Genomic DNA, 23,108 nt, shown 5'->3' on the forward strand with positions numbered 1-23,108 from the left:
GTTTAGTCCAAGAGGCATTGTGATAGACTGCTGCACTAGGGTTTTTGTCCTGGACATATTTATATATATTTTTTTAATTTTAAAATATGTTCTGGAGATGATTAATAAATGTTTAAAATCTGACTACGAATATAAACTGTAACTTCAATATGAACATGTATTTTATGGCATGCATAAAAACCAGGATTACATAAGTATGTTGAATCTTTTTAAGGATGTTAATAGCATGTAATGGATTTTTACAATTTAGGTGGCTTCGTACTCAATATTTTTTCAGTATTTTTTAGCTCAAGACCTAGCCTCTGGCTCATAATGCCTAGACGCCAAAGGGAATAGGTTGGCAGGAACCAAGGAGACTGGGTATCAGAACTGGGTACAGAGCAATGTGAAATTCAGAGATAGCAAATTGAGAAAGGTAACACAGAAGATACCAGGGAGAAAACAAAAGCAACAATCTGCTAGTGTCATTTTTAAATGCAGCTATTTGAAGATATGTGCATGAGCTAATATGCAAATATTAATACAGTGAGAAATCAAGTGGGATGTCAACCATATGCCACCATATAGAGGAGCCCAAAAGAACTTCCCAACCAAGCTTATTTCTCATTTTCCACATAGCTCAAATGGGAGAATTTGATGTGTTTATCTGTAACTGAGTAAATTCACATGCGGCTATTGATAAATATTTAGAATCTGAAAGAAATTTTGGTGTTAATGATCTGTCTATCGAACAGGACAGAGATAAAGCTGCAGCACAAAAATCATGACAATGTCATGTACATCATTCAGTACAAAAAAGGGAAAACCTGTGTTCAGTTTAAGAAAAAAATATTCTACAGTGACTATTGCAAATGACAGTGACAGTAAATATTAAAGTCATTAAAGCAAACAGTGGCTGCTGTATACAACAACCTATTTAGGGTTATTTTCTTTAATTCCTCAACTTAATCTGATGATGCATATAAAAATAGAGGGAGTTCGTAGGTTAACATTTCTTTTAAAAATTCCTGCAGTACTTTCACAGAATGAACTCCCTTAATATCAAACCATCAGGAGTGCAATTTCACATGCAAGAAACCACAGCATTTTTGTTTTAATGAGAAAAAAACCAGTGCTATCATGAAACATGAGATCTCAAATGATCCATCTGAATTATACTTTATCAGAGTAGTTTGCTCCTGTCAATTACACTTCCATGCCAATGCACAGCATGTTGGCAATCACAGGATTTTAGAAAGTATTTCAGCACTGTAACATTTTAAATAGCCATTCCAGTGCATGCTCAAAGGTGCATTTTAACTCTTCAGAGAATCCTTTACACACTCTGAGCTGCTGACTGTTGAATTACTTACGGGGACTTCCTCAACTATAACAAGTTCTTGGATATAACTATTGTATAGTTATCTAGCTCCTGACTTTAAAATGTCTGTGAGATACTAAATTGGTTTGGGTTTATTATAAACCAGTGTTTTAAAATTACAGGGCTAGTTCATTAATGGTCCCTAGCCTTTTTAGTTAACTCCAATGTGGATACAAAAATGCTGCTAGCAAGGATTTTCTTGCTATTTTCTAAGTCCGTGAGAGACTTTTCTCTCACACAGAAGCGGTAGCAGAGTTATGTAAACAACCAAACACCTGCAGCCTTGGAAAGTCTTGTTTATGGTATAGTAGAAAAATATTTTGACAATGGATGTTTTAGGATTTTAGCCAATCACCCCCAAGGGGTGGCTGATCCTTGTCCAATTGGACTATGAAGAAAAAAGTCTATAAAAGAGTTTGTAAAATAATTAAATAAATCAATCTTGCTCCACAATTCCTGCCTGCTGGATCTTCTCTCCTCCTCCCTACGGCTGCGGAACGCGGTGATATACCCTAGGGTTGCAGTAATACTCCAATGATAAATAAAAAATGGAGACTCTCGGATTAGGTACTTTAGAAATACTGGACTATTTGGAAAGTAATTACTTCTTGCACAATTTCTAATTTTAGAAAAGGTGTATCAACACTGCCTTTTCCTAAGTGGCTCTTGTAGCACATGGGGTATTTCACTTCTTTAAAATAAAAACTAGAATCTCAATAAAATTTAAAATAAAGTTTTTTTAAAAGAAAAAGCAAGTTTTAAAATATGTTCTTAAAAAGAATGGCTCACTCAGTACTCAATCACTTCAGCTAGAACATTACAAAATGATTACTCAAAAGTGAAATGAGTCATCACCTAACCTGAAAATACCAAAGTTAAACACTAAAACGAATGAATTTTTAAAATTCTTTCAATTTTATATTTGAAACAGAAGTAATCTGATGAAAATTATATTTACTCTGATAATATCCAAGTGGAAATTTTATCTTGGCTAAAGTCACCTTCACTAAATCATGCTAGATAGTCTATTCCAAATTCTAAGGGGGACTGCAAGAGCTAACTCCACTGTCTTAAACAAGCTGATGGTCTCTAATACAGGGGCATGCATGACTACATGGAATTCAGGCCAAATATATGGAAGCTACATTCAGTTATGACTCACACCATAGCCACTATGAGGAGATACTTTATTTACACATTAAGAAAAAATCTGGCCCAGCCTGGTAGGTGTTCTTAGTCCCACATAGCCAGCTACACCTGGATACGTGTAGGAGTGAAGAGCAGACAGAAATTGTGACCCAGTGGTGGATCTCAACAAATTGAAAGTCCTGTGGAAAGCTGCCAAAAGGTGTTTCTTACCCATCACTGCTTTGGTGAACTCTGAAAACAGCTTTCCATTACTTTACCTGAGGGGCTAGTCAGAAGAATTGCCCTCAACTAAGCTATTACTGGTGACAGTACCAAAAGGAATCTGAACTCTGTGTTTTTGAAAACACACTGGTTTGACTACAGCTACTGTCACTATTCTTCACACCAGCACCAGGATCAGTAGTTTTCACTATTATCAATATTTCTTACCTTCCTGAGCACCTAGAACTGCATTACTTACAACACAACTCTTGACAGAGCTATTGGTTCGATCCTCCTGCCTGCCTCCAGAGCTATTTTGGCTAGGGGCAGATTAGCTGTGAATAAGGTACATTTCCCCTTACCTGTTCCTGGTGTACAGCAAGCTGCCTCCCATTCTGGTCAAGTTCTTCTCACTCCCAAAAGCTGCCAACAAAATCACTGGACTATGCATGCAATTGGTAAAAAAAAGTTTCCCTTCCAACTAGAAACTATAGTTTTGTATCACTAATTAAACAAAAACACTGAATACAGAACATGGAAAGTAAGTGTTGCTTCTTTTTAGGTTTGAGAGTGCTCGCTGTCCTGGCTGATCCTGTGGTAAATCTCCCCATATTCAATATTAAAATAAGAAGTAGTAATGTAGGCTGATTATTACAGCAGGTAGATTGTCCAGTCCTCATTTAATGGTCTCGTCTTGATTTCAATCACAGATGTACCCATTAGAGGGAATCAGAACCCAGTGCTCACATCTTTATGACTTATCAGTACATCAGAACATCAGGGTGGAAATACATACAGATTCTTCACTGCGCCAACTGTACATGTGCAGGCTCTCAACACAAACTTAGCAATGTAAATCCAGCCGTACAGATACAACATACTCCTCTGAAGCCTTAGAAAAATACCAGTGCAACATAGAGCCATTTTACAAAACAATCATCTTTATAGAAAGGTATTTCAGTGGTATATGCTGAGGTAAATAATAAAAACAGACCCAAGAGAGGGCATGACCAGTGTTAAGGAGAACTCTGGATGAAATTTGGCCAAAAGCCTGTTTTATAAAAGCTAATATTTACCTACCAGTTACGATCCCTGGTAAGGTGCTTATTGCTGTAATACTTCAATATTATTCTTCAGTTTACAAATTGAAAAATATATGAAATTAGATCTGTATGAATGTTAGGTATTAGCTGTCACAAATTTAAAAAGGCATTGTACCAAGTTTTCTTAATTGTTTACTAACCAATTTGATTGTAGCAGGTAAATAAACTACAGCATACATTTTACCTGACACCATGCATCAAAATCACCAAAAAACCTAAGTTTATCAAAGTCCAACTCCACAAGGAAAACATGAAAAAGTGCAAATTATGTACCCAGTATTTCTGTCACAGCTGTTTTTTCTTAATATGGCATGAAAAAGGTTTACAGCATATATTAAGAAAATTCTTACAAGTGTTCACCTCAATGTTTATATATACAACATTTTGCTCAAAGTGCTCACTATATGAAAAAAACTGATTGGATAAAAATATTTAAACAGTGCTTTCTGAACGTTCAGGGAAAATTCATATAATACATCAGTCCCATTTGTTCTCCTCTTCACTCAGTGCAATGAGATGCAGAAGTCACATCAACTTCCTGAAAACTTTGCTTGCCACTTTGCCAGAAAACCTCAGTTACAGTGGCATTCTTGGTGTCCCATTGGGAGTGGGTCTTTTATTTTTTTGTAGGTGGCTTTGATGTTTTCGAGATCTTACTACTTTCATTCTTACTTCAAACACTTCTTGTATGGCTTTTCGAAAACAATGGAAATTGTAGTCTATTAATCCTACAGAGACAGAAATGTTTTACATATTAATAAGGACATTCATATACATAAGGTAATGAAAATATTGCTTATATTCTATGTTTAGTGAAATACCATACTCTCTGTCTGGAAGTCATATTCAGTAAACTGTCCAGGAATTTCTTCTGTGCTAAGCAAAAGCATATTTGATAAATACAAATAATTCAGTAAGCATTACAGCTTGATACCATGCCTGCTATTAAATATACCTGCAAGTTTTAAGAGAAAACAAATAGAAGTTCATTGGCAGATAACAGAGCCTTAATTTCATAAAGGGCTTTGAAAAAGTGCTCAGTATACTAGAAGAAAAACCGAAATCTTTCATAAAATATGGTGTCATTTTGGAAATTTTACAGAATAACTGTGATAGAAATAAGTAGCATCTATTAATCAAGAAATGTTCCTTTTTTGACAATACATAAACTTTGAAATGGATACTTGATAGAACTATTACCAAATCTCAGTCAGCTCTGTTTCATCTTACATTGTAATTAAAAAACAACACAATAGACATGCTGTTAGGTTAGATACTTACATAATAGGCAGATCACATTACCATGTCAGTGGGCTGAATGTGATCCCACAGAAAAGCTGTAAAGCCATATAGGTAGTCAATTGGAAGACTTACTAAGTGCTACAATTCTGTAATACCACAATACAATTTTAGAATTTTGGTACTGAGCTCATGACCTCATTCAATGTTAATGCCATCAGCTTTCTTAAATACTGCAGCATTTTCCACTTCAATTTCCCTAACAGGAGATACATATTTTTAAGTGGTTTAAATCCACCATGTTACACTTTGGGTTTTTTTCCCCAGGAATTATCTTCCCTCTCCCTAGAGTTCAGACAAAATATTACTTGGAAATCATGAGGCATAAAAAGCTCATCTCCATAATAATACCAGAACTGAACTGCAGAAGAGTGCAGGCTACCAAGTTTCCCAACTATGCAGACACAACAACCTCACACAGTTATGGACAAACCCTAATGGCTGTTTATTCACCATGGTGTCTTTTCTGAAACAGTGCTGCTAGTAAGTATGCAGAAATAACACTTTTTATGCTTACAACAGAAAGTGTCTGCATCCAACATTCATATGCAATAAAGGTGGTAGAGGTATGGAAGAGGCATTTGACCAGTTTAAGTTCTATCAAAAGCTCACCAGGCTGTCAAACAGCGCAGCAGACATGGTACAAGTGCTGCATTCACAAACACACCAACACTGACTGGTGAATTAATAGCACAAGATGGGGCACACAAGCCCAGATGACGGCTTGCTCTTCCACTGTTGAGTTTTGGTCTCAGGGCATGTCACAAAGACCAGTAACTCAGTGAACATCGTGCCAGTGAGCAGAGAGATCATGAAGTAAGGGTTCAGTATTGACCTTGACCAGGGTCAGAGAGACAACAAGGAAATTTTATGCACTTTAACTACAAAATATTAAAGCACTCCTAAACAGGACTAGGTCCAAAATATGCAACTTTTCAAAAACCTCCTTTCAGATATAAGAAAAGCAAGAACAATCTATCATCCTGTTTCAAAAATTTTCCCTTGGCAAGCATGCAAGCTATTCCAAATGTGTATGCTGGTATCAACAGTTACAAATCAGTGTCAGTCAAGACAGACAAACACAGTCTACAGTTGCAGGTGGAAGCTTTACTGCATTGGATGTAAGTTTTCAAATGCTTTCGTATCAGAATGTTGTCAAATACGCTTATGATTTCATCCCATCTTAATGCCAACACAAGTACTTCATGCCTTTAAACATGTTATGTAAGCTTTATCAAGCTGTACTTACCTCAATATTTATCATACAGTTAGAAACTGTTAACAGCTAGTAACAACCTCAGTTATTCATTAACTCAGTAATACAAGGGAAAATTAATGCAATACCACAAAAGGGGAAAATACCTTTTCTCTCAAAGCTTTCTTCTCTGACAAAACAAACAAGAGCAAGGAATTTTGTCACCTCTTTTAAATAAAGGACAGTTGTATTATTCAGTTTTATGATTGCCATTGATTCTTTGTCATAAGGAGTTCCAGTGCCATCATCTTTAAGCCTAAAGAGCAACATTCAAACAAACAAGAAAAGGTAAGACACCAGATTAGCTAACAAAAGTACTGCTACATTGGTTCTCTCACCAAAGAATCTCAAACTTTATGAAATCTTCATTTTAACCTTTCAGGGGATCTCTTCTTCAAACTACACACTACGTAAACTAAGAAGACAAAGAGATTGTTTATCTGATCACACACCAAACCTTAGATCTGGGGCTAGAAATCAGATTGTTTGGTTGCCACGTGCCTGAACTGGAACCTTATTTTTCCTCTGTAAGTTACAAGCCATTTGCCACAAGGCTGCTTTTCTTTTAATCAGTGCTTTCTATTATGACATCATAAACATGTGAAACAGTAGGTCTGTACTGGTAAGTCCAAACCCAGTAACCTTGCTTGAGCGGTGGCAGCTGACTGATAGTTTAAGACATCATGAGACTTTCCTCATGAGATGTTGGCTTTTGCAAGATCGTATTATGAAAAGAGATTTCTCCTTCACAGATGCTGTGTCATGATGATCACTGTATTATGTTTTTGTATGTTGTAACATTGTAATTTTATCCTCATTCCTGAATGCACACACAGAGATTGTTAAATGGGTAGTTATCACCAATCTCCCAGAACAATTAGTCTCAATAATAGATTAAGTTCCACAGGAACAGAGGACAAGAAATTAATTGTAGTATCATGTCTTTAGTCTGTAACTAAAAAGTGGCAAGCAGATCTCTGGTGATAAATGCTAAATGGCTACACAACCAGTGGCAGAATGATATTTTGTAAATAAAGAGCCCCACAAGTGGTGTTGTACAGATAATTATTAAATGGACAGTCTTTTGAACTACACAGCAGCATCTTTCTCTTTATAAAAATCAGCCATCCTTTATTTTATACCTCTGTAAAACAAGTTCTTATACAGTTACTGAAGTGATGACTCCAAAATCTGAAATGCACAGTAGAATATACAAACTTCAGAGATTTTAGGTAAGTATTCAACAGTTTATTGCTCCAGTGCTTACTGCACATCTGCACCAGGACTCTCCCTTGTACCTTCTCCAAGAGTACAAGTCTGTCAGTGGGTACAAATGCAAAGCTACCTCAGCCCACCACTCTCTAAGCATGCTGTGCATTGGCCTCCAAGTGTAAGCATCTTAATTCACTAACTCTTCACGTGCTCCTGCCTTTCCCAGGAATGGCTGGCATTACATTTAGCCAAGGGCCAAGCCACTGAAAACATAGCTTGCAAGGAGATGTACATGCCAGCCCAGGAGATTCCCACTTGCTAATGTATAAGAAGGGGAAACTGAAAAAAACCAGAAAGGTTATGTAGGAAATAGAGGACAAACAGGGAACTGAGAGTGAAACAACTCTCTGAGGTAATTAGAGGCCACTGGCTATTAAATGAAACTAAATATGGCCCCACTTCTTTTTAAAACAGGAGGCATCCTTCTGTTGACTTCATCCCTAGGGAACAAAAAGATGATGTTTCCTTTTATTTTAGGTTGGTTTCTTCCCACTTCTTCCTCCAAATAAAATTATTAGCATAGAAAGAGGAAGATGCTCACAAAAGAGGCTGAACACGGAGCAGTGCTTGTTGCTGGGAAGGATCAGTCCCTCAGAAGCCAGCCGCTTCCTCCTCCCCTCTCCTGGCAAATTACCCATTCTCATTATTGTTTATACCCACATCACTCTAATTTTGAGGCTATTCAGATTGCCAGTACACAACTTTATGGAAAACATTAATAATTTACTTACCCATATATACAAGAAATGTCAATCACAACATCTATCATATCACAGCAGAGCTCATAAGTTTGCATATCCACTGGAGTGCTGTCCGTTGCAATATAGATCTTACTGACTACATCAAATAAAAATGCTTTTTCAATCCCAGAATTCTATTCAAGAGAAGAAAAAAAAGAAAAAAAAAGTGGAAGCCATGCTTTCAAATTAACACCAAGCTTTTTTGCTCCCTTACTTGTCTGCTGTACAAAACAACTAGGCTAAAGAAGTTAAACTGCAATCAAGCTCATTTTGAAAGAACTGTACATACAGCACTGTCATATTTGTAACAAACCACAGTGCTCACAGACCTTCCAGCAGTATCTGCCTCTGAGCAGACATAATGCCAAATTACACTCCCAAACTTCTCCACCTGGAGAGAGTACATTTCTTTTCAGTGGAAAATGCGGGGGAGCAAGGGGGGTAAGAAAAAGCTTCCAAGTTCAAGCTTTTGATGTTTTAATTGTAGCAACAGACATAAAAGAAAGCTGGAATCCGAAGTTTTTCTAGCTGGAAATATAAGAAGATAGAAACAAAGGAAAGAAAACACTGATGGACAAAGAAGACAGTATTGTTCAGGAACTGATCTCTCAAAGAAACTAAGAATTTTTTTCATTGATCTGTAGCTGTTCTACTGTCTGGTTCTGTAGAACATCTTTTAGGACCACAGGAGAAAGACCAGTGTTTTGATGGTGCCTTCAGGTTTCATGTAGCACTGGTGGTTAAAGCCATGTTTAAAATGCTAAGGCTTGTTAAAGTGATGACAGCTATGTTCCTGTCATCCTGCCAAGCTGGTTAAGATGCTCTCCATACTGGAGATGTATCATATTCACAGCTCTGAGAAGCTAGCCAGGAATGCTAGCTCTTACCCTTTGTGTAGATAAGGTGAACTGCCATAAGGCTCTGCTTCCTGGAAAAAAAATGTGTACGGCTTAACTGAAAACAGTAGCCTTGCTGGCTATCTGGATATCAAGGGATTACACCTGAGCAGTTGTTCCAGCATGAAAAGAAAGGGCAATCTCCCAGTATTGCTAAAGTTATAGAATACACTTCAGTATCCACCTATACCGGAAGACAAGCAACTTTCTTCATCCAACTGAATTGTCTCCATATATGGGATTCCCTTTTTAACATGGTTTAGGACTGCTGCCACAGTAGTTTTGTAACCACCAAAAACCACACTGAAAATCCCTAACAAGTTTTAACAGTTTCAGCTTCTTTTGTAGTTACAGAACTTTTCCTTTTTTTCTTCTTTCTTTTCTAAGTCAACTATTTAACACATAGTTAAGTGACTAAAGTGACTCTCCTGCTTTCCATATTTCCTGAAATAGGCAGAAAAATTTCCAACACTATATATGCTATTGAACAATGGCCAGTAGTATTTTGGGCATTTTCTTCTTTAAAAGGCGTCATTCTTCCATCACTGCACACAGAACTAAGGCTGCAAACATCCATTAGTAATAACAGAGTATAGAGGTGAATTTCTTGCATTTCATAATGGAAAAGACTCTCTGAGCGGCATATTTCAATAAGTCAGTAATAAAAAATATCAAAACAAAGTATACACTGTGGATACCTTAAGTATATGGGCTGAAGCACAGGATGTACAAGGAGAGTCTAAGAGAAATGGCTTTATTCAACCTGAAGAAGAGAAGGCTCATTGCTATCTACAATATCTAATGTAAGGGTTCAGAGAAGCCAGAGCCAAACTGTTCTCAGAGCTACAATGTTGAAGGATAGAAGGCAAAAGGCACAGGCTGAAATTATGACTTGATGTAAGGAAAAAAAAAAAAGTAAGAGTGGTGAAGGATTGGGAGCATGCTGAACTGAGAGTTTGTAGAGTTTCTATCCTTCCAAATGCCCAAAGCTGAACTGGACCCAGCCATAACCAGCTTGCTGTAACTGGCCTGACTCTGAACAGCAGCTGACCTCTAAAGGTCACTTTCAGCCTACAGGGCTCTATGAATCTATGTTCTTTGAGCACAAAGAACAAAAATGTATGCATATTTATGCTGGTTGTTCTGGCCACATACGGTAGTTCCGTAATTTTACTTTTTAAACAGTAATTCTGACAGCACCTCATACAGTTCAACAGATGCTGTCAAATAAGACTAATTACAAGAGTCACTTGAAATATCACGTAAGTACATAGCTGTAATTAATGGCCAAAATTGTATTTGAAAATACAAGTAATTTCAGACAGAAGAAGCTGGAACATGAGACCTGCAGTGTCATTCTGGAGAAGTCAATTACAAAATTCTGTATTACACAAAGAGAGACATAGCAACAATTTCACCTGTACAATTGCACCCCTAAGATGCACTTTAAATTATTAGGATGTCAGTGACAATATAGTAACGTTTAACAATGAGAAGTGATGTTTTCATCTCAGAGCTCCAGGTGCTGCAGCCTGCCTGTACTTGCAGTGACAGTTCAGAAAGTTCTCATCTTGAGACGTTTGCCATGCCAGCCATTACCCGTGCTGGTAAGGGCAAAAATTGGTCTCTTAACTTAAGCTTGTTTTCAATTGCAACTCATCCATTGTGGTAGGACCTGCTGAGAAACTGCACGTATTTGCTTCCTTAGAACTTTTTATGGTGACAGATATCTCTGTGAAATGGTAGGATGGACTGACAGGAGTAGTAACCACTAAATTGTACCCACATGTCTTCAAATATTTCATTTGCCAGGGTTTTTATTACAACTGTAACTGAAAAATCAGAGGATTTCCCAAAATTTTTGTGTGGAAATTACTCGACACCCTCCTCGCTCCACGCCCAGCCCCGAAAAAACCCAAACAGAAATTGTAGAAACAATAATAACAAGTCATAAAAAACCCAGGAAAAGGTGGATAAAAAGTACTATTCAAAGAGACATTATATCATTAATACTCAGGGAAAATGGCAATAAAAAATCAACTGTTTCTGTTACTAGAGCAGGTGGGTTCCTCACTGAATGAAGGGCTGCCACTGATTAAATGAGAGCAGGGTCTGAATAAACACCAGGTCTCTCTGACACAACCCTACAGTCTGAAGAGAAGATGTAGTAAAATGTGCTAAAAGCACTCCGAATCAACGTAACAATATTCCATGGTTAATCTGAACCAAGACATTGTGAAAAATCTGCAATGAATATATGAAATTTTATTTTGGATAGGTAAAGATCATGAGGTACTTGAAATTCAAACCATGTTTCTCAACTATTTGTTATATGCATGATGATGTAGAAGACAGCTTTTATTCGTTAAATAGAATGGGTTCAGTAAAAGTGGTAGTATTACTCCAATTCCTAGGATAGGTAAGCAGGCCTATCTTTTTCTGTCTTTAAAGTATAAAGAGTAAGCCAGAATCTGGCCCTAAAAAGTGATTCTCAGAAGAACTTAAGAGGATATTGCCAGTCACATCCAGTTAGGAATGGATTTTGGACAATTATTTGGATTTATTTGGACAAAAACACAGGTCTTACATCAAACAGTAGATTTCATGAATTAATTTAAAGCACTACCTTTGAATTTACAGATTACAAAATTTAAGTCATTAAATGATCAAACCTGTACATAATTTTATTTTTACTTTAATAATTGTTTAGTTTTATGCATACATTTTAATATCCCTCAAAACAAACCAAACAACCCTCAAATGAAAATCCACATTCCCATGTCACACAACTTGACTGGTTGATAAGGCGACAGTAATTAAGAAACAGGCATCCTTCTATATGAAGCTGGTAAGTGTGTTAGGTAAGATTTACACGGATTTTGAGTGCCAAACAAACTGTTATTTTATGACTTACAAGTAGTTAAATTAAAGAATGCAGAAGCAGTATTATCACACTGATGGTTCCTTAAACATGCTTGCACACTGTGGCATTATAAACTTAGGCAAAAACCTGCTGTGAACCTGAGAGTGATTGCAGATCTATTTTTGTAATCATCAGGTTTTTGTGTTAGAACTCTCCATGGCATGTATGAAAGCACTTCCTCATGAATGCTGCTGCAAAACCAAAAGTAGAACACGAATACACCCACACCCTGATATCCAACACGCTGGCTTCCTGAGGTAGGGTGTGACTGAAATCCATGCCAAAATTTGTTGTTACTAAGTTGCCAAGGTAAAGAAGCACCCCCTAATTAATTGTATACAGGAGAACAATGTTTAATCTTCCTGTGGTTGCAAACAATCATTCTGAGTCTCTCTGTCTACAGACAGAAGATACAAGCATGCTCTGAGCATAGTGATGCAGCTACACGTGGCCCTTGGTCGCCAAGAAACTGGAGCCAAGAAACAGTCTGAGACTCTTTCCCATACTGAACAGGGGAAATAGCACACTGCCCTCGCTTTTCTGGACTTCCCATTTATTTGAAGTACTTGTTCTTCCTTACAAATTATACCTGATATTCAAGGTATGATTGGGGCTGGGTGTTCCAGACACACAAGCAACTGTCATCAGTCATTCAGGAAGCTCCTTGTGCTCAGTTCATGTGGAGATTCTGTACAAACCCTTCACCAAGTCCAAACAATGAGGAGACTCCATACAAAGCTCTGACACACAATGAGTGACTGGGGTGACTCTGGCACAAGGAAGACTGTTATTCAGATAGCTCTCTCTGTAAGACTGTGTGCCAAAACCACTATCTAAATGGTCTAGAATTGTTGGCATCATTTCTTCATTACCTTTCTGTCATGGAGTTTTGAGACTACGTGATAATAACTAATATACAGTCCAGCTGGTTTGGAAGAAACTGATCTTTGTAGTAAACCATTCATTATGAAACAGTATAAATATGTTGTTTAATAGTAAGAGAATAATAATTTCTTATGTCAAAATCACAAAAAGACACAACAAAATACCTTGCTTGGAAATTGAAGCTTCAGAAATTTGTGCTAGATCCAAGTGCAAAATTAGAATTCTGTGAGAAAGTGTGCAGTTTTTGGAGCCACTATGACCACTAAAATAGGGAGTTTCCCCTTTTCACAACCTACTCACTGTGCTCCCCTTCACTCATTGCCCCATGTTTCCATCTCTTACCTTGTGTCATAACAAGAGCATGTTGGACTCCTCCACCACCTGCTTTTTGAACTAAATTAAATAGTGCATAAGTGCATGTCATAGAAACCCCAGGAGGGAACAGGTGAGTGTCAGAACCACTACAAAGGAAAGGAAGGGATCAGACATACAAGAAGAGTGGAGCAAGCAATGTCTTCCACAGTGATGATAAACCACTAGAGATACAAAGCTCCCTAACTGGCCTTCAGGGTAACTATGGAAGTGGTAAAAGTTGTGGTAGACGCTACGTCTAAAAATTTTGCAACGTAAGAAGATTTTCTTAAGCTTGGTAAACTTCTGATACAAAGTAAAATTAATTCTGGGAAGCACTATAGACAGCTCCACAAATGAGGTCGGACTAGATTATGTTCTTTAAAGTATTTATTCATACAAGTTTTAAGCACATCTTAAACAAATGCATGCAGCACAGACTTTTGCAACATTCAGATTGATGCTACAATGTGACTCAGGAAATACTGTGAGTAGCTCAGCAGCTCACCAATGCTGTTTAATAGAAAGGGAGGTGAGGCCAAGCTGCATGGAGGTGCATTTCAACTAAGTTCTGATACTTTCTCTGAGAGTTCACACTGCTCATGATCTCTAAGAAGGCAGTGAACAGAGTATCTGAACATGCATGTTGGACATAGCCAGATCTACAGACAAAGGATATGGTAAGTACTTACTGAAATAAAGATGTTAAGCAGGTTTTCCAGTGTTGGGAGCTGTGGAATCAGTTTCTGTACCACTTTGCTAAATGCTTCAAATATAGAATGATCATATATGCTTGTCAGATAAAAGCTGGAAAAAAACGTCACCACATTTTCCTTTTAGCCACATACTGTGAACATGATGTACCTTTCATAATATGAGTGAAATAAAATATTGTCAAACAGTAAGTGCCTATAGTAATGCAATTACCCTGTGATCAAAAGTCACAATATGATTGCAACACAGGACTTCATCTCTCTACTAAAAAAACCCCAACCTAGACACTGAAACCTAGACCTTGATGTAGAACTTTTTAATGCGACTCCCATGCTGGTATCCTTACAAAACTATTTATCAAATTGCAGGAGGGGAGTATTACTGACTATGTCTGTTGTGATCTAATTTTTGAAAGCTGTGGACCCATTTATCAGTGTAGTGATGCAGTCGAGTAGTTAAGAGCTCTAAAGCTGGCATGTTCACAGAGCAGGCCTCTCTTTTTAATGTATTTGTATTTGGCGTTAAAGTGCTAAGAAAGCCATGACAAACTGATGTCCTCTGGTTCCCAGCCTGCAGAAGTCCACTATTTGTCACTATTTGCTACAGTAATCCACTTTACCAGAAGACACAAGGCAAGAATACAGCACAGGTCCTCCCAGGTGGCTCCAAGCCAGCTGCAGCAGTGAGGATGAGCGACTGCGAGGGGACTGTGTGGCAGAGAGCTCTCAAAGAAGGCAGAAGTGATGTAGTGGCATACACTCCACTGCCTGGAACTCTACTGGTTGCTGTCACTGTCCAAGCCAACTTATTTCAAGACAGCAACTGCAGCAAAAACTGAAAGGACTCTGGCATGTTTGTCATCTGTTATTAAGAAGCTCTCCATCTTTCACTCCAAGACAGCAATCAGAAATAAGATACTTTGGCTCAGGTCAAATGTAGCATCTCTGATTATCCCTTTCCTTCACAGATCAAAAGCACATTGCCTGCTACTCAAGAAAACAGAAAATGGTAACTTGTCAAATAAACTGCTCTCCTCTTTAGCATTCTCTGCACAGCAGCTTTTCTCACCTGAGGTGAATCTTCTCCAATCCAGCATCTGCAAGGTCATCATTTGCCCGCTGGTGAATATCCCTCTGCGTTTCAATCTTGTGATCATCAGATAAACCATCCACTTTATGGATAAAGATTTCAAAGTTGATATCTGGATTCACTTTATAGGCTCTGGTCACAGTAAGATGCAGCCGAGCTAATGCTTCCATATAATCATCCTAATAAAGGAAAAAGAAGAGCTACAAGTTATGAAAGTATTTAAAAATATATGTATTAAGTTTTATGATACTTATTTTTAGATAGTACTACAGCTCAACAACAGCTTAATTTTTTTAATGTTTTATAAGTAGAAGCCTGAGCCTACATCCAGCATGTGCACCTATCTCATGCTGTCAGCACTGAGGAATCTGAGTAAGAACATTGAGATGTTAAAACAAATTAGTTAAACTTCTGAACATACTGCAGAGAGAGATTAAAAATAGCCAAGCAGCTCTTCAAGTTTTAATGACTTCTTTTAATGTGTGTTTGTGATGTAGATTATTTATTTGCTTTGAAAAAACCCTATGCTTTCCAACCCATTTGTCTATTGCTGAAGGAAGAAAAGAGTAGCTTAAAGCCCCTTTTTTTACCTGAGAATCAATAACAAATATCAGTGCTCCAGTGCCTCTGAAAATCATCTCATAATCAAACGTAGGGTCAAAGAAGTCAATTTGCCCAGGAAAATCCCATATCTGAAAGTTGACAAAGGAGCTGTTGGAAACATCCTCTCTGCAGATCTTGTTTGTGCTCTCCAAGAAGAGAGTCTCATTCGGCGACATTTTGTGAAAGACAACTTTCTGAATGGAAGACTTTCCACTTCTTCTCAATCCCATGAGCAGGATTCTTGGCTTAACTTCAGTACTGAAGGGATCATTGAAATCCAAAACTGAATAAAACCACACAAGAAGAAAAGGAATATACTATGGCAATATAATTAGTAACTGCCAGATAACATGCATTTGATATTTATTTTCAGGAAATTTTTATTTGAATTTATGCAAATGTTACCAATGTTTAAGCTTAGAGAGCAGTGCTACAGGCATTTTAACTTATTTGCCCCTTAGGCTATACTATCAGAAAATCTACTTCTCACCTCTAAGACACAAACTGTAGAAGCCTTGACTGCTCTGTTTGTACATGAAAAATCTGTTATCACACACAGACATCCTAAAATACCTAATTTTACTCTAATTAACACTATGCCAGATATATTCTTCTTTAAAAGAGTATCATCTGATAACAAATACCCTTTTCAGCTGATAGCTACATCACACTGCTGGAAGAACAGAGTAAGACTGTGTTAAGTACTTCTGCATGACCTTCCTACCTGAGGGCTTCCCTTCTCTAAAATCAACCAACCAATAAATAAATAAATGAATGAAATCACAAATGCAAGGAGCTACAGGAAGAGTTCAACTCAGCAGGCACACAATTCTTCTATGTTGGAACGTACAATACTGAGCTCATGAGGAGTCCTTTTCTAAGGTGCTTAGGATTTCACCTGCTGCTCAGTAATTTGTGTTACAGTCTGTAAAGTTTTGTTACCCAATAAATAAGATTACAGCATATCATCTGCCTATTTGTAAAACAAAGGCCTGGAAACAGGAGTTTCATTGTGTTACCTACCCCAGTTTGAAACTGGTACCACTTTTCCTGGTGCTGATGCAAGTTATATCAGCATCAAGCAGTTCTAACAGTAAACTATGCTGTTATATCTCTAAGGACATGAATGCATAGCTATCCATTCCTGTAGGCACACCAACTTTAGCTTCAGGTATCTCCAATCAAAACACCTACAGCAGTCTAAATTGCTGCATTTAGTTGGCCTGTAACTTTGAAATGTCTTTTGGTGCTGAGGTGAAATAGCACTGCCCTTATAAGTAAAAAGCTTTCTAACACCTCTGTGAAACTCTTTCTGCAGTGTCAAACACAAGCAACGCAAAAAAATGAGTTGTCAGTGCTAAATCCACAGAGTACAACTCCGAGTACACAGAGGTCAGGTTTAAAATACTGATCACACAACAGGCTAACAGGCTACTGATCACACAACAATCTAGTGATGTTTGGTAGACCTCCCAACCATTGCACTACAGACTATTCAGATAATACCTCATAGCACAACATAATTGCATTGCATTTCCTTCCCTTTTTCTGCTGGGTAGGTTTTGAATTGCGGAAAACTGGCACATATTTATTCACATGCATAATTCTTGAATATGCCCTGCATACATTAAGCTTTACTCCCAAAATATGAAAATCCAAACCAAGAAACCTTAGCAACAATTTGAACCTGTCAATTTATTACATAGCCCTCTCTGCCGAAAAAGATGGAAAGCTTAAAGGAATCTTTTGCCTAGGAACATGTTTTGCACCCAGGGGTGGTGACCACATCTTGTGTCTTCTTGTGTCCCTCAAGCCTCACTCACAGCTTCCAGAAACACAAGAGCAGGGTATGTCTGCCAGGAAGGTACAGAAGCATGTCCAGGTCTGTTTGTGCCTCCCAATTTGAGTGACAGAGAAGTAGAGCTTCTCAAACTGAAGGTATTGCAGTGTTAGCATAAAACATCTCCTGGCACCATCTACTGGCTTGTGGGAGGTTGTGCCACTCGGTGTAGCCCCGTGGCACCAGTGACTGACAGGAGTTTTCAACTCATATCGGTGGGATACTGACCATTTCAAATACAATTGAAAGGCCTTGGCAGTTATTACCACTTACTGTGGTCTTGTCAATTATCACACATGAGCACTGCCAGGCAGGAGTAGTGCACAGGGGAAATGCCTTCAGGCAGAACAGGGATAGGTAACTCTGTAAGAATCTCATCCTACAAACACAGCCACTTCTGCTGATCCACACACAACAAATTTAGGAGGTAAGAAACTGAGGTCAACATGCTGCTCTACTCTTCCCATCAACTTGAATAGGGGTAGTACCTCCTGTGGCTGAGAGAAACATGTGCCCTACAACACTTCACACCTACAGAAAACATCAGCTCTAAGATGATGTAACAAAATTTTATGTTTTGGGGGTACTGTGTTGTCAATTAACCAAACCAAACATGCAAGATTTAATGGTGTATCCTCCATCTCACTCTGATTTTTGGCCATCAGAACGGAAAATAATTTATCCAAAGCTTTAAACAGACTTTATAAAAACATATAAAGAACAGTCTTCAGGTGGAGGTTTTATTGCATGTTTCAAAAAAAAAAAAAAAGCCTCCCATTTGCTCTGTACACAACTGAACTTACAAAGTCTCATCTACCATGGATTTGTACTTTGTGTCCCCTTCCTCTTCCCACCACAATAACACCAACTTCCTCCTGTATGTCTTATGACATCTCCTCTAAATAACAGATATGACATGCTGTGGCTGATCTGGAGCTCAGCACATTTCAGCTGGCTACACCGTGTACACCCATCTGCTGCCACAGAGAAAACACAAAGCTGCTCCCCTGTTCCTCTGAGGACACTTCATTTAGCTTTCTCCTCTCTTCTGAATGCCAGTTTTCCTCAAACTTGTGGGAACTTAATAAACTTTGAGACGTCTTTTGTTCAAATTTGGTTGAAGGTGGACAGCAGTTTCCAAGGTTCTGACCATTGACGAGACAACCTGAGGACAGGCTACCTACCTAACTTCCTTTTCTTTAAGAAACAAGCTAAAAACCCACATATATCTGAAGAAGTATTTTAAATAACTTGGTGTTTTTATGTTGTTGTATTAAATTATTCCAGGCTGTTAAGATTTTTACTGATTGCAATGCTTAATACCAAGAAATTGCTTTCTATTAAAGCCATACTAAAAAAAAATACAGTTGCAACTGCAAACAGAATTAGCGATGAGAAGAATGAAGACCAGCTCTTCTGCTAGTAAGACTGTTATTTAGCTTTTGAAATCCTGCCAGTTCAAAGACAGGGAAATGTTAAGAGTATCATCCAAACCTGATGAGATAGCAAGGCTTCTATAGCACTTCCCTCTCAGAGAGAGTTAAGAGATTACCTTATATGTAAAGGAATTGGACGATGCTTTGCCTGCCCACATTCCTTTGCAGGAGTACTTGACAACTCCTTTTTTAATTTGCCACAGAAATGCCAGTAGATGTATCACTGCAACTTCCCAGACTAGGTTACTGAGTGAGATCATAATAAGCCCAAGAGAAACACTAAACTCTTCTCTGTTCTATAACGGGAAAGATATTTTTCCCTATTGTGAGATGCAACACATTTCCTGCTTCATTCACTTCTGCAAAAAGTAAATGTAAAATGCCAGTCTCTAATGCATATCAACAGCCCTTCATATTTCAACTTTTCTAAGCAGCCATAAAGAACAGAAGCCATGCTGGTTAGAGACTATATCCTTTGAAGTATTCACGAATTTAACTCAACAAACCTAAAAGCACTTTCCCCTAGAGAAGCACTCAATTCCTTACAAAACTTCTGTTAACTGCAGTTGTGTCCTAGCTTAGGGAGTGTGTTTTGCATGCATTGCAACATGCAGAAGAGCACAGCTCTGAGGAGTTGAGAACTCCACGTAGCAGTCCCGACCTGTCTCACCAGGATGCACAGTACAGAACAAATACTTTAATATCTCCTTTATGCTATTAGATACACATGGATAACTAAAACAGTTTTTGAAGCCCATCCTGAATTCCAGGTCAATTGCAATTAATTATCAAAGCAGGTGACTATCAGTGCTTCCCAGGTGTATGGGATGGGGATGCCATGTTCTGTACATCCCACCAGCTTTCAAACATCCAAATAAAAAACATCACAGCTCATCTGTTCAAGTAACATAAAGCCAAAAGGAATTGTTTCGCTCATGTTACCATCCGCAAGTAACAAGCCTTGGAGTCTAGCTTTGAACTAATACAGCTAATAATGTGGGTTTTTTCCCACTTATGCAGTTATATTAAGTTTTAACCATTTCTGTGTAAAGGAGAGGTAGCAGTCCCAAACTTTCTACTCTTACCTTCAAACCCATTCATCTTGTAGCATTTCCAGTACTACCGTGACTGTGGTATTTGCAGCACTTTGGATTGCTGTCAAGACAATGCCCTTACAAAACACATACAATGAACATCTTCAACTCTAACAGATGGCCTGAGACTAAAGAGTTAACAGAAAAAGCTTGTATGCAATAAAGAAGGCTGTTCAGCTACTGTGGGTTCATAGACATTGAAGAAACGCCTGGTGGAAGGAAATTCTTGTGGCTACAGAAAAGACTCAGAACCAGAAGACCTGGTTCCACACTGCCTCAAGTGCAGCACTGTGCAATGCTATGTCTTAAAGCCACTTCCTTGGACACTCTGCAGAGGGCTTCCCTGCTTCTAAACACTTTTTAATTGCATATTAAAAAAATATGACTAGGCTTTATGTAAATTTTAGTGTTTTCAAGTCTCTGAATATGTGTAAACTAAGGACAAGAGCCATGGTTTTAGCCATTGAAGCTGGAGACACAAACCCAGTATGGAGTGAGAGATAACCAATCTTCTGCATGCTTACAAGAATCAATTATGCTTTTACTTTTAAGCCTGGCTTCTCTCTTCACTGTCAACAGCCATGCATTGAAGTCGTCCTTCTTATACTGCCCTTTTCATTCTTTCTTTGTAGAAAAGTGAAGGCTGTGATACTGAATTTTGGACTACTTGCTGTACAGAGCCAGGAAGAGAGGACAAAAAATAAGGGAAAGCCTCTTGCCCTGCAGCCCAGTGTTACACAAAACACAGACCTGAATCCCAACCCCCTCCATTTCAGATGCTGTATGTCTCTTTCTCCAGACAATTCAAAATGCAACAGAAAACCAGGGAATCTGGACAGTTAAAATAGATTTTGTTTTAATCCTGTGTAAAAAAGTCCCTGCAATGGACTGTCTTCTCCTGCTATTCACTATGTAAAGGTTTTTTTCTGTTAAGTACAATATTTTGGTGTTACTATAAAGAAGCAATTGCAATTTTTAGCAGTCTAACAAGTTCCTATTCAGAAATATCCAAATAAATTCATCTGAACACAGAATACGGATTACTTTCTACAGAAAATATTAACTCAGTGTAGCACTAAAGAAATCAATTAGAATTTCTTCTCTTTGCATCAAAATGAAGGCAGTTCTTTAGCAGGTTCAAGTAAGACTTTATTTAGTCTCAGTTATACTCTTATAGTCTAACATTCCTATGGCTTTTAACCATGAAGGCTTATACTCAAAGCACTGACCTTCCTCCCCTCCCCAAAATTACATTAGTCAATGCAGCACCTCCCATGGCAGCCTGTAGGACTGGGCCTTTAAGGAGAAGGGTTCCACACACTAATATAGAAGTAGACTTAAAATATGTGGCCTTTTATTATGCTCTTATAAAAAAGCACTTCTTTTTTTATCCTGCTAAACTGAGTTTTCTCCAAGCTCCTTTGTGAAATATGTCTCAGAAGAATGAATTCAGGCTCTGAATGAACACAACAGGCTCTGAGCTGGCATTTCCTTTTTCTACTGAATGAGACTGCTTTTCCTGGTAAGCCCGTCCTTCTTAGCATCACCATCCATACTGCCACGGACATGCAGTGAGTAACGCGGGTCCTCACAAGCACAGACAGACATTTAGCAGAGCCTGCCACCGTGGGACTGACACTCGCAGCTGCGGAGGAGCCCCGGACACAGAGCTGCGTGTGGCCGCTGCCTTTTATAGTGTGACACCCAACCCCCCACCTCCTTGGCACACTCGGGTCACATCACCAGGCTATGGCCTCTAAGTAATAACTCCCACCCCAGACAAGAAGAATACTGATGAGAGATTACACACACACACTTTGCCTGCACTCCCCTTGCCTCCTTCCTCCTTCCCGACGCTTCCTGTTACCTGTCAGCCCTTGCCCCGCTCCTTCCTCAGAGCTCCCTGCACCCTCTGACCCACCGAGTACGGTGTCCCCGTTCCGGCCCTTCCCATGGCCACCTCCGCAGCATCCCCGCTCCTCCCGGCCTCTCAGCACCCACCCCCGTCCCCAACTGGGCCTGCCCTCCCTCTGGACGCCTCGTCTACCCCGCACCGCTGTCCCTGGCTCCCCCCGGGGAGCCTCGCCTCCTCCCTGACCCACATCCACGGGCCGCCAAACCTCACCTCCTGGCGGCTGCCCCGTGCCCCCCGCCACCGTCCCGACCTCACCCCCACCCCCGCCCCCGCCCTGCCTCACTCCACACCCACACTCGTTGCCGACCGCTGCCCCGCAGTCTCCTCCGAGCCCGATGCTGCCTCTCGGCCCTCCGGGAGCAGCCCCAGCCTCCGCCCCCGCAGCCCCGCGGCCGCTGCCTCGCCGCTCCCCGCCGTCCCCGGTGCCGCTGCGGCCGCCGCGAGCGGCACTCACACGCCTCATCGCCGCCGCTCTCCGCGTCGCCGTCCGAAAAGGACTCGGCCCTGTCGGCGTAGCCCGCCAAGCCCACGATCTCCTCCTCCTCTTCCTCCTCCTCGTCCCCCTCTTCCTCCTCCGGCAGCTTCCTCGGCACCTGGCTCATGCCGGCCGCACTCCTCGCGGGGCTCCGCGGCCCCTCTGCCTGCGGCGGTCGGGGCGCGGGGGTGCAGGTCCCGCGCTGGAGCCGCGCCCGCCGCCGCTCCCCTCCTTCCCCCCGCACGGCGCTGGCGGAGCGCGGCGCAGCTGCCGGCGGGGCGGGCGGGGAGGCGGCGTGACCCGCGTCACCTGACGCGCCCGGTCACGGGCCGCCGGGGCCTCCGCGCTCGCCCGAGCCCGCTCCCGCTCCCAAGCCCAGCCCCGCCGCTGGCACCCTAGTGCCGGCGGGCATAGCCAGGCCCTCCGGGCTCACCAGCGGGTCCGGGGACTGCCGGCGCCGCCGCCGCCCGCCCCGGCCCTGCTGTCCCGAGGGACACCCGTGGGAGCG

General features: G+C 40.1%; 1 protein-coding gene across 3 annotated transcripts; it reads right to left on the reverse strand.

The window, feature by feature from the left end:
• Positions 1 to 3,371: 3,371 nt before the first annotated feature.
• RRAGD (Ras related GTP binding D) lies at positions 3,372 to 22,858 on the reverse strand. Of its 3 annotated transcripts, XM_048298308.1 has the most exons (8): positions 22,580 to 22,827; positions 15,828 to 16,123; positions 15,217 to 15,416; positions 14,127 to 14,241; positions 8,371 to 8,513; positions 6,475 to 6,623; positions 5,095 to 5,150; positions 4,514 to 4,541 (listed from the first exon to the last, which is right to left on the reverse strand). In XM_048298308.1, exons 1-7 carry the CDS (start codon positions 22,725 to 22,727, stop codon positions 5,107 to 5,109), a joined length of 1,095 nt encoding a protein of 364 aa, XP_048154265.1. In that variant the 5' UTR covers positions 22,728 to 22,827; the 3' UTR covers positions 4,514 to 4,541; positions 5,095 to 5,106. The 3 variants fall into 3 exon arrangements, with proteins under 3 accessions (XP_048154267.1, XP_048154266.1, XP_048154265.1); XM_048298310.1 differs by lacking the exon at positions 5,095 to 5,150 and having other exon boundaries at positions 3,372 to 4,541; positions 22,580 to 22,858; XM_048298309.1 differs by lacking the exons at positions 5,095 to 5,150; positions 22,580 to 22,827 and adding an exon at positions 22,420 to 22,437 and having other exon boundaries at positions 3,372 to 4,541.
• Between the last annotated feature and the right edge of the window lie 250 nt (positions 22,859 to 23,108).

The sequence above is a fragment of the Corvus hawaiiensis genome, chromosome 3 (genome assembly GCF_020740725.1).
Source record: "Corvus hawaiiensis isolate bCorHaw1 chromosome 3, bCorHaw1.pri.cur, whole genome shotgun sequence".
In the NCBI taxonomy this organism is placed as follows: domain Eukaryota; kingdom Metazoa; phylum Chordata; class Aves; order Passeriformes; family Corvidae; genus Corvus; species Corvus hawaiiensis.

What these genes read in the sequence shown, in the direction of transcription:
- RRAGD (XM_048298310.1), bottom strand. Translation starts at nt 22,727, where the DNA reads ATGAGCCAGGTGCCGAGGAAGCTGCCGGAGGAGGAAGAGGGGGACGAG. An exon ending in TTGGAGAAGATTCACCTCAG is followed by an intron (nt 14,242 to 15,216) that starts GTGAGAAAAGCT and finishes GTTTTTTTCCAG; the next exon opens with CTTTTATCTGACAAGCATAT. An exon ending in AGAAAGCTTTGAGAGAAAAG is followed by an intron (nt 4,542 to 6,474) that starts GTATTTTCCCCT and finishes CTGTCTCTGTAG; the next exon opens with GATTAATAGACTACAATTTC.